At 54.4% G+C, this 11,318-nt stretch overlaps 1 protein-coding gene across 1 annotated transcript; it reads left to right on the top strand.

Annotated features, from left to right (window-relative positions):
- Window positions 1-5,466: 5,466 nt before the first annotated feature.
- Window positions 5,467-11,311, top strand: EFCAB3 (EF-hand calcium binding domain 3; the record flags this gene model as incomplete). The annotated part of the gene is made up of 10 exons (XM_080564770.1): window positions 5,467-5,593; window positions 6,450-6,546; window positions 6,655-6,728; window positions 7,217-7,360; window positions 7,876-7,947; window positions 8,569-8,695; window positions 9,014-9,207; window positions 9,724-9,908; window positions 9,999-10,190; window positions 10,793-11,311. The coding sequence occupies 10 exons, from the start codon at window positions 5,467-5,469 to the stop codon at window positions 11,078-11,080; spliced, it is 1,500 nt and encodes a 499-aa protein (XP_080420896.1). The 3' UTR covers window positions 11,081-11,311.
- Window positions 11,312-11,318: the final 7 nt, after the last annotated feature.

Here is an 11,318-nt window from a genome sequence, read left to right as displayed (position 1 = left end):
GATGTGTAACCCGCAGCCCCAGGGATACAGCCGGGTCGGGGAGCTGCGCTGGGGATGGCTTTGGCCACTGCTGAGCACCCCGGTGTGGCCCAGCATGGGCCCAGCTGGGGAGCATCCCCGGGATGGTGGCCACCAGGTCCCTTCGGTTGCCATCCCTGGGCTCAGCCCACGCGGTGTTTGATGATGTGGGTGCTCTCGGCCCCAGACGCCCCCGTCCTTGGACGCGTTACTGAAGCAACAGCGCCCACGGCACGAGAAGAAAGGAGAAACCAAGGACGTGAGCAACGGCCAGGATCAGCCTCAGCGGCGAGCCTCAGCGGCCAGCAGTGCCCCGGGGGGCTCCCCCCAGGCAGCGGGGCGCAGAGCCCCCAGCCCCCCCGAGGGCGCTGCCGCAGCCCAGGGCAGGTAACGGGGATGTTAACGGGGATGTTAACGGGGATCGTCCCCCGGGTTGATCCAGGTCCCCAAAGCAGGAGGACGGGTGCTCAGTGTGGGAATGTCCCTCGGTAGGAGGAGCAGCCTCTCGCCCGACCTGTGCCCGAGTCCCAGCAACGCAGAGGAGGCAGACCAGGGTCAGGCTGTGCTGGGGACAGAAGGTAGCCCTAACCCCTGGCTCTCCCCACTCCGTTCAACCGTGTTTGCTCCAAGCATACTCCTCTGAAATCCTCTGTCCCACCTCGGTGAATCCGGTGTTCTGGAGAAACCAGACTCAGGGACCATTTAATGTGCTGGTGTCCAAAACTTCTCCCTTCCTCTCTCCTTCTCCCACCGCAGGGGACAAGGCTGATGTCCCGGACACCGTGGCGGTGGGCAGCCTGGGGACCTGCCCGGCAGGGGAGGGGAGGCAGGAGGGGCTGAAACAAGCTGAGGCTCATGGTAAGCACGGAACTGTCCTGGAGGCACGTGTACACCAGCCTTGGCCCCCCCTCTGTGCATGTTTTATGGGTCCCCTGATAGCAAACCTGGGCCGGAGCTGGATCGCACAGCCACCGGCTGCAGACAGCTGGCAGGAGAAGAGGTGCTGCTGAGAGCACAGAAATGAGCACACCGGCCATGCCGAGCCTGGGCGAATCCTAATTAATCCAAAAATTAATCCAAAAATTAATCCAAATTAATCCAAAAATCTTGGCCCAAAACCAAGAGCAAAGCCTCAGAGCTGGTGGCAGTCGGCCTGTGGCACCTCCCGGAGGTGAAACCCCGAGCTTCGCAGCTTCCAGGCCATCTGCAGGCTGTCCTACTCCCATCTCAAACACATTTTCATGATCTTCAGCTTTACTTTTCCAGCAGGATAAAAATGAGATCTTTATTTTTAATGGAATTTGAGGTCCTGCTGTTTACCATGTGCCTCCAGGAGCCGGAGCAGGAGGTGAGCAGTGTAACTCCCGGTGGCCCCGGTGGCACTTAGTGCAGGGTCTGGCTGCTGCCCTGCAGCCACAAGGAGAAGGTGAACGCCTTGTCCCAGGGGCCACAGCCACCTCTACCCACTTCTCCTTCAGTCCCCAGCTGGGGCAGGTGTGGGACGGTCCCCTCAGGTGCCCGTCCCTCTGTACAGGTGGCTGCGTTGGATCAGCTGCAGGAAAACACCTCGGTGCATCCTCCAACCCCAAACTCCTTTTTCCATTCCAGAAAGCGGGGAAGCAAATGTGAGCCAGTTTCTGGAGGCTGATGGAGACTGTCACGAGGAAGGTAAGCAGCAGAGTCCGTCCGTGACCATCCCACACCTGGGTACTCTGAACAAAGTCCCTGTAACACAGAAAATCTGAATTTCCCATTGAGCCATGGGGTGGGGCAAGACCCCTGCTTAGCCCTTAATGCCGGTGAGCGTGGCTGATCAGGCTCGGGACCACGAGAACCAACTGCTGGGACCCCGGAGTGGCTTTTCCCCAAAAAAATCAGGGCCATGTGGCTGCACCGGCCGCCGTAAATGAGCCGTGAGCAGCCAGGGGCACCTCCTGGAGCAGGAGCAGGAGGTGGAGGCTGCTCGCAGCTCCCCAGGAGAAGCCATTTGCAAGCGCTGATAAAACAACTCCAGCCCTGCCGAACCTGCAAATGCTGGGCTGTGCTGAGGCTGCTGGCGTCAGGGACCGCTAGATGGTGATGTCCGCACGCTCCCGGCCGCTCTCCGCCTTTCTGTGCTGCTTTCCCGATCATCTCCCGGGCAGACAGGGAGCCCGAAGGGTTCTCCCTCGTGGAGGTTTCCAGGTTGTGGAGCCTCTACAGCCAGCCCGTCCCGCAGGCACCGCTCTTGCAGCAGCACCGCGGGCTGGGGCTCTCCTCAATGCTGCTTTTATTCCGCCGGCTCCTTCCCGAGCCTCGGAAGACCCCACAGAGGGCACTGTGCTAAAGCTGCCTTCGGGTTTCAGGTGCTTGCTGCAACACTGAGCGATAAAAGGTCTGATGTATTTTAATAAATCCAAAAAACGAGCAAAGCTCTTCCCGACGCCACTAGTTTAAGGTGCATTCTGCCCGTTCACAACCCAGAACTGAGTTTCCCAAGTCTCCAGGAAACTTTCTGGAACAAAACGCATTTCCCCGTTGATTTTAGGGAAGCAGGTCTGTGTCGAAGAGCTGAAGTCCCACCTCGCCCCAGCAGAAACCCACTCGGACCAGCATCACCAGGAGGCAAAGGAGGATGTGGCTGTGGATGGTGAGTGTGTTCAGGTCCTGCAGCACCTGCAGGGCAGGAAGCTTAAGGGTTGGGGATGAAAAGGAGAAAGAGGTGGGATTAAAATTAAATAAATAAATGAAAGCCAAAGTACTGACATTTCCCAGGGCACAAAATCATAGAATGCAGGCTGGAAGGGACTTCAGGACACCTCTAGTCCCACCTCCTGCTCAAAGCTGGGTCAGCTGTGAGATCAGACGGGGTTGCTCTGGGATTTAGCCATTATAGGATCTCAAGGAGTCAGGGATAACCTGAGATGAGAACGCTGTGCTCTAGGAAAGCCTGGACCTCCAGCCTGGATGGCTAGCTGGCCAAAAAGGCCCTGGGTTTGTGAAGCAGTTTTGTGGTGAAATTCTCCAAAATCACCAAATCCTTTGCAGATATGAGAGTTCTCGGTGTTGTAAACTCCCTTTTTGGCGAGACATTTAAAGCTGCAGCCAAGAGCCTCCCTGCAAGCTCTCATCTGTCTCTTGGGCTCTCCTTCCTCAAACATCTTCCCCCCCCCGACCACGCTTCATCTTCCCCCATTCCCCAGGGGACACAGTCGACAGCCGGGACACAGGCTCCAGCGCGGGCACCGTGGAGGTCTCCTTAGCCAGCGAGGAGCTGCAGGAGGTCCCGGGACACACCACAGGTGGGGATTGATATTTCTCTCCTCGGTTTCTGCTCCTGCACAGCCTCTGCAGCCAAAAACCCAGAAAGAGGAGCTCAGAGAGGTCTCTGGAGCTTGGCCACGGCCTGGGATACGCCTTGCACTCAGCAGAGGTTAAATCCTCTCCGCTTTTCCCTCACCTTTAATCTCATGTTCAATTTTTTGCTTTGCATTATTTGGCACAAGTTGCTCCGTGTGTCCTGGCAAGGTATAAATGCCATCCTTCAGCATATAAAAGTAAAAGGGGGTTGTGCCTAGAGAGTGCTAGGCAGTGTGTGGAGGGAAGCAAGGGTTGATGAATGGCCGTGGAAAGGAAATTTAATCTTTCTTGGCCTCAACATCCCACCCTGCCTGGGGGGGAGGGAGTTTCATTGCATTATTGTGGCTACAGTCCTTTAGATCCTGAGAAGGAAAGGGTAGGTGAAAGGCAAAGGTGTCTCCATTATTATTATTAATAACCTTTTCCCAGTCTCTCTCCGCTGGCTGCCAGCACAGAGAGGAGGTTTCTAACGCTTTCTTGTTACAGAGGACGCAGACACTGCGGATAATTTTGGTTCTGACCTGGCCACGGTGGAGATCCCCCTGGGGGAGATCCCCCCAAACCCAGAGGAGCTGCAGGAGGTGCTGGGTCCCGCTGCTGTGGACGGTGAGGGTCTCTGTCTGCCCTTCCACTGTCATTGCCAAGGCAATGTCCCCAGCGAGCCCCTTCCCGCTCCGTTCAAATATTGCCTGGGCTCTAGGGGATGAGGGCGGCACCCAGGACCTGGTCTCCACCCCAGACACCACAACCAGAGAGGTCCATGTGGGCAGCCAGGAGATGCAGGAACCCTCGGGACACGTGGAAGGTAGGGGTAGGCTTTTGAGATCTATTCCCTTAGAGGAAGCCTAAACGTCTCTGGAAACCAACAGCTGAGTTAAAAGCCTTCTGCGTGCCCGTACTGGTGCTTGTCCAGTGATGAGGATGTGATGTCAACGCAAGAAGCTACACGAAGCTATTGATCCCCTTAAAATAATGTTGTGGGTTCCCACTCACATGGGGCAGACGTGGAGGAAAGTCTCTGTGGGCGAGGGACGTGACTGCTCCTCCAGCAGTACAGTCCCCCTGCCCCGTCTCAGCCGTGCCTGGTACCCCATCACAGAGCCCTCACGCTGTGATGGGGATTAGTGTCCAATGCAGTCACTCTGGACTCCTGCCTGTAAAAAGCCAGCCCCGGCACTTTTGCTTTCAGTTTTCCCCTTTTCCAATGCCTAACCCTCCCCGAAGACTCCATCCTGCCCCCATTAGGAAGGAACCAAGCTCTAACCAACATCTGGGGCAAGCCCCTGGCTTGTGTAGCAGCTGCCACTGGGTCCAGCACCAGCACCTCATCCTCTCCATACTCTGCTGTCTGTCATTCCCACCAGTTTACCATTTTTATAACTGTTATTTCCCCTGAATGCTCTGCTCTCCCCCTGCAGCTGATGGGAAGGCGACTTTGAGCGAACCCGTGAAGGTGGTGAGGGTGGTCCAGCAACCACCCCTGGAGGAAGGTGAGTGAGATGTCCATTGTGCAAGCTGCTGCCAGATAACAGCAAACAGGATTAGATTTTCTTCCTTCAGAAGAAAATTCTGTGGCCGTGTATTTTAATGAATTGCAAATCTGCTGGTAATGAAGCTGCGGGGGGAGAAGCAGAGGAACACCAGCAGCTGCAGTACGTTTCCAGTGGAAGCTGCTGGAGAAATCAAGGCACGGTGCTGCTCTCAACACACGCCGTGCTCCGCGTCATAACTCCTGAGCCACCAGGGTAGGAAAGCACAGCCGTAGGATGGGCTGCAAAGATTTACTTGGCACCCTCTGGCTTCTGTTCCCCTTCTTGCTGCAACTCTCCTGCACAGCACAGACCTGATTTGTCTGCGAGCCACCTCGTCTCGCTCGGCTTCCCCCTCGTAGCAGCGATGCCAGGGCTTTTCTCCTCCCTGTGTGCAGGCAAGATTAATTTCACTAATGTGCTGAAAAGATTTTAAACCCTCTGGAGGACAGAGCTGGAGAAAGGCAAAGGATGTTAATAACACGGCTCTTACTTTTATTTAACCAATCTCCCTCCACCTCCTGGCTGTGTGTAGAAGGCAGTAGCGCCTTGCTGTGTGGTGCTGATGGTTAAGAGAACCATGCTTAGAAGGAAAATAGTGCTCAAAAGATTTTATTTTGTTGCTTTCATAGAGACCAAGGGCTCCATCCTGGCCACCCCGAGCATCCACTCAGCCCCAGAGAAGCTGAAAGAGGCACAAGTGGATGGTGAGTGAATCATAGAAATATTGGTGGGAAGGAGACTCCAAACCAGCCTTCCACTTGCTGCCAAGTTATTGCCAGCACTGGATGAGGTTGGTTGAGGTTTTACCCAGCCAAGCTCTGGGCATCTCTGGGACTTGAATGCCTGGACACGGCCCAAAGTGCCTTACCCGGTTTCTCCTGGATTTTCTGGGGGTGACAAGCAGGAACTGAGCCTGGGTCTTCAGCTACCTGCGCTGTGACGCCTTCATTCTGGGTCACAGTGTGACAGGCTGGCTGTGCTGCGATGGCAATTGTGTGGCCTCTCGTCCATCAGCCAAGCCAGGTTCTGGATAAGCAGGCAGAGGCAAATATCTGCAAGAAAAAGCTTGGCATGCTGTTAATTCCCCTCTGTGATTAGTCAGCCTTTGGGTACCATGAGCCACCGTGATCACGAGGAAGAGAAAGGAAACACAGCTTGTCCATGAAATGCTGCCTCTGTGGGCATCAGGTTGTCCCAGGTGCTGGCTGCTTTGAAGGGAAGGAAGAAGGGATATAAGGATACAAGGAAGAAGGGATATAAGCTGCCCTCCATGTCCACTGCTGGTGGGATGGGAAATCAGAGGCTTAAGTGACAAGAAGAAGGGATTTGAAAGTATCCACAGGGAAGAGCAGAGGACAGGGGACGCTGGGAGGCACAAGATTTCTCTTGCTCGATATCCTGCTGCTCATGGACAGGAGGGCACAGAGAGCTAATGCTGCTGCAGCACAAAACAGGGAAAGGTGCCATCGTAGGGTCCTTCCAGCTCTCCTCCTTGGGATGTCTGAGGCTGTGGGTGCTGGCGAGAGGGAAGCCCATGAGGTTTTGTCTTTCCATGTCCAGAAAAAGTTGCTCCTGGCCGTGCTCCCAAAACCCGGGTAAAACTGAAGCTCCTGCCAAAGAAGAGGGTTCGAAAACCCCTCACAAGGGAGACAAGCAGGTAAGCATCAAGGTGGAGACAGGGCTTGTAGGAACGCTGAGGCCTGTTGTGTGATCACGTCTCAGTTGTCAGCCTGTCCATGTCTCCTCCTCATTGTGTGTGTGGCAGTGAACTCCCACAGATCCCTCAGACGAGAAATGAGCGTGAAGCAGTGAGGAACATGACAAAGAAGCAATGGAAAGGTAACGGCACCTTGCTACGTGCTCCTCCCCGTTGACATGTTGCCAGCACGGACAGGAGTGGTTCGATATTTAGCTTGGTCCTGCAGCACTGCATGATCCTCCTGAGACAATAACCTCAGCTTGGGGTACACAAAGGAAGGGACAACTCCGTGTCCCAAGGATGTGGGGACCCAGAGACTGAAGGAAGCGTCTCTGCCCTTTTTGGCAGAGAGACAGCTGAAAATCAGGAGAGCAGAGCTAGAACTAAACCAACCAAGCACCTCATGTCAAATACGTGCTTACCCTTCTTCTCCCCAGACTCCTCGACTGCCCTGCACTGTCAGTAGCTATTTAAAGGTAGATGCTTTGCCACTGGCAGGTAGGAACAACCCACCCCAGTCCTAAATCCCTACTGGTTACAGTTCATTGCTTCCAAAAGAACGTAAGACGGGTAGCTCTGTTCCCCCACACCACATTTAAACCGCTGTCTTCTCCCTGCCTGCCTGCAGCATTCTCCGATGCTTTCAACTTCTTCCCCAAAGACACGGATGGCAATATTAACCTCTACAGCCTGGAGGTGACTGCTCAGCAGCTGGGGATTAGCTTGGCCGGCCAGGAGGCCTACAACAAGCTGGTGTGTGCAGAAGCTGATGGTGAGTGCCTCATGGAATCATAGCGTGGGTTGGGTTGGAAGGGACCTTAAAGATCACCTAATTCCAACCCCCTGCCATGGGCAGGGACACCTCCCACTAGACCAGGTCACTCAAAGCCCTGTCCGACCTGGCCTGGAACACTTCCAGGGACTGGGCTCGATGCATGGATTGTTCTGGGTGTGTAAAGTGATCCTTCTCCATGTGCCTTCCCAGCCGTGGGCAGTGCTGTACTGAGATGTTTTAAGAGCCAGGGACCGTGCTTGAGCTGTTGTGTTTGAGCACTCACCAGTGGCTCTATCCTTCACAAATGCATGCCGTGCTTTTTGGACCCCTTTACACATGCTGAAGCACTAAGTGCCACTGTCCAGTTACGTGTGAAAGCTTTAGCAGCTTGTTCTCCTGCCCTTAGGTTTTAGCAAGCAAATCTTTCTGCAGTGCCAGCTCTGAGCTGCTCACCCCAGCATTTTGTTACAGCAAAAATCTGCCTTGCTAACAGAGATGCCACTTGCTTGCAGGAGACAAGGCGATGAATTTCGCAGACTTTCTGACCACCATTACTGACAAGAACTGCTTTATCCAGACAGTATGTAAGTAAGAGACACCCTACCCATGCAAGTGTTGTGCTCCCCTCCAGCAAAACTTTCAGTTACCCAGAGGTATCTGAACTAGCTGATTCCCAGTCTAATTGGTACGGAGCAAGAAATCAGCATTGGGACCCAAAGAAACAAAGGCTGCTTTGCTCAGACAGGACCGTGATAGCTGAAGGGGTTGTGACAGTGCAGCTGAGGGTTAGCTCTGTCCCCAGGCCAAGCAGCAGAGAAGAGTGGTGGGGAAGGACCATCGTAGTGCTGGCCATTCTCAGCGAGGGGAACACAAGGACAGTGGCACAAATCCAGCATCAAGTCCAAGTGTTCCTGCCTACCAGAGCAGAGGCCAAACTCAGCTCTCAAGCAGAGAAGCAGTAGTAGTAGAAGACATTAGCCTGAACAGAGAAGCCGTTAGTAGAAGACATTATCCTTCTTTGGCTAATGAATGGCTGCAGGGACTCGTCCTCCCTTCTAGATGTCTAACCAGCACTCAGCAGAAAATGGGGATAGATCCCTATTGTCCAGATCTTTCTGGGGGCTGCTGGTGTCTCTGCTCCCTCTGAGCTCTGTGAAGGTAAGACAAGGCTCAGTCACGGCTCTGACTGCTCTCCTTCTCTCCAGTCCCTGAGAAAAGTGATTCAGGCAGCTTCGATTATGTCGATGCCAGAGGAATCCTCCTCTGCAAAGTCTTGCTGAAGCTGGTGGAGTTGGCAGCTCTGCCCCGGAAAACTCTTCTTCAGATTGCCAGGTGAGCTGCCTTAGCATTGCAAGACAGAGAAGGAAGCTCTCCACTTTACTGGGACATAAGTGGATTATCTAACTTAATATGTGGATATCAGGGCCCAAGACTGTATTTCCTGAAATGTTTCATACCTAGATGGACATCCAAAAGCACCTGCATAGCTCCAGTATTTTCTTTACAAAGGTGTTGTTGTAAAGGCCACCACATGTCTATCTCACACCATTTAAATATGGGCTTTCGAGACATGTCAGAGTACAGCAGCCAGTGCTGAGCAGGCCTTGGGCTCTGTTTTGCTGGACAACTACGCCCTCTTTTGTCTTCTAGTTACTACCAGCAGAAGCTTAGGGACTACGCTGGCCACAAAGCCTGGCTGGATGCTGATTTCCTCACGAGTTACAGAAAGAACAACAACCAAACTAGGAAAGATCTGGTTTATCCTATGACTTCCTTTGTAAGCGCTGCCCGCATCTCAATGATGAAGGAAAATGAGGCGGCAGCTTATATGGAACGACTCAAAGGTAAGGCTCGCACGCTGTCATTCCCCTCTATCATTCCCACTCTGTCCAAAAGGGAGTTCACCAGAGTTACAAGGGTGAAATACTGACTGGGGCTTTTCCCACAGCTTCCTCCCTTACTTCATGGTACATGGCCTCCTCCAAAGGTGGAGAATCAGTGCTTTGGTACTTTATTCAGCAAGTCCCAGCACCAGCCTCGCATTAGCAAACCCTTCCCCAGGCAGTAATAGCCAAGAGGAGCACAGAAAACAGAGCTGGAGCCAACCTTGGGAGTTCTTCCAGCCCATAACCCTCCTAGGGCAAGACGCGGAATCAAACAGTTGGAGCGGGTTGTGCTCCAGAGACTTCTAGGGACAAAGGAATCACCTTCCTGAAGTGTCTCTGGTGGTTGAGTAGCTTTGTGTTTCAAAAGAGTGAGAAACCTGGGACCTACAAGCTCTTCTCTGGTCAGAGGAAAAAGAGCAAGAGTCACTTGGCCGTGGCTGTACAGTGACCCTTGTTCTATCTTCCCCTTGCCAGGATCCGTGCCCCGTACAAGCAGCCCGTATGCTCAGGTACCCGTCTTCCCACTAATTTTGAATGAAGACACTAAGACACTCGTGAAGCCGAAAAAAAACATGCAGAAGCTGGTGAGGCAGAGAAAGAAAGAGCCAGTAGCTTCAACACAGAGCTGCTCCATCCATGAGAGAAACCACGTGCAGGAGGTGAGAGACAAGCATGATGCTTCTGATACATCGAACAGTACCAAGGGAGGCCTGGGGACAAGCCTGAAAACCTGCGTTTTGTTTAATCAGGCCGCTACCCTCAAGCCTCCTGCTCTCAGCAGAAAGCAGAAACGCTCCCCAACCGTCAGCTCAGCGCACCCGAACAGACAGCGTCACCCAAAAACAGGCAACCAGGGCAAGACACAAGCACACACGAGCGTGAGATCCAGCCCCACGCCCCAGCTGCCCTCCAGGAGCCGCCCGCACAGCACTCCTCACTCGGTCAGGCACTCGCTTCACGTTTTCTCCCCCTTTTCTGCTGCAGCATTCAGTCACGGGCTCAGTTTAAACTTTTTTTTTTTTTCCCTGGTAGCCATTACTCTGACGAGAAGACACAAAGCTAGAAGCAATATATAATGATAGTTGGCAACCCCACTTATATACCGTGGCAAGGAGACACAGGCTGCAGATACCGTACAGCTCAGAGCACAGACGTTAGGGTTGCGGTGTGGGGACTGCAATTCAGCCAGCACCGAAGGGTGACTGGTCACTCGTGCAACCTATATATTAACTGTCTGGTGAATGTTTTAACTAGACGTGGGTATTACACGGCAATTTTCTCCTAAGTGCAAGGAAAAACGAAACCAGAGGTATAATAATAGCTTAGTTGTTTATTACTGTTAATTGTCAGCATGAATTAGTTATAACCTGCCACCACCGCATCCTAGCGTGCCGCCGAGGTGTATTTTTAGCCTTGCACGCACATCTGCGGCATGTGCTCCCACCGGGGCCGAGCCGTGGGGCTTCCCCCCATGGGGCTCTGCCTCCTCCTGAGCTTGGCCCCCGTCTTCTCCTTTCCTCTCCCTTCTCCCCTTCGCTCCCAGGAGGCGCGGGTGGCCCAGCAGCACCAGCACAGCCTGGCCCTCCGCCAGCGCGCCAGCCTGCTCAAGCTGTGGCGGAAGATCGGCGGGGCCGAGATCGGCCGCCAGACGGGCAGCAAGCGCTTCCACCACACCTTCTCCACCTACTCCTGGTCGTGGAACGCGTGCCAGGAGCTGGTGACCGCCGAGGAGCTGCAGGCGCTGGACCGCCTGAAGCGCCGCCATCGCCGGGCCACCAGGCAGGCGACCGCCACCAAATGGACGTTCCTGGACCCCACCAGAACCCGCTGAAACGCCGGACGGTGCCGGTTTGGGCCGGGCTTCGCCCCCACCCTGCCTTCCGGGGTAATAAAACGCGAAATAAGAGCCGAGACAAGCGTTTTGATCGTTTTTATTCCACCGCACGCGGCCGCAGCCGCGGGTCGCCGCTCCCCTGAGGCGGCGCTGAGGTAACGGCCGCCCCCTCCTCCCCCCACCCCACCGCCGCCTTCGCGCGCGCTTCCCGCCGCCGCCGCCCCACGTGACCGCG

Source organism: Anser brachyrhynchus (assembly GCF_964034855.1).
Source record: "Anser brachyrhynchus genome assembly, chromosome: 22".
Classification (NCBI taxonomy): Eukaryota; Metazoa; Chordata; class Aves; order Anseriformes; family Anatidae; genus Anser; species Anser brachyrhynchus.
Note: the sequence above shows the minus strand (reverse complement) of the source record. Positions and strands in the feature narration are given on the sequence as shown.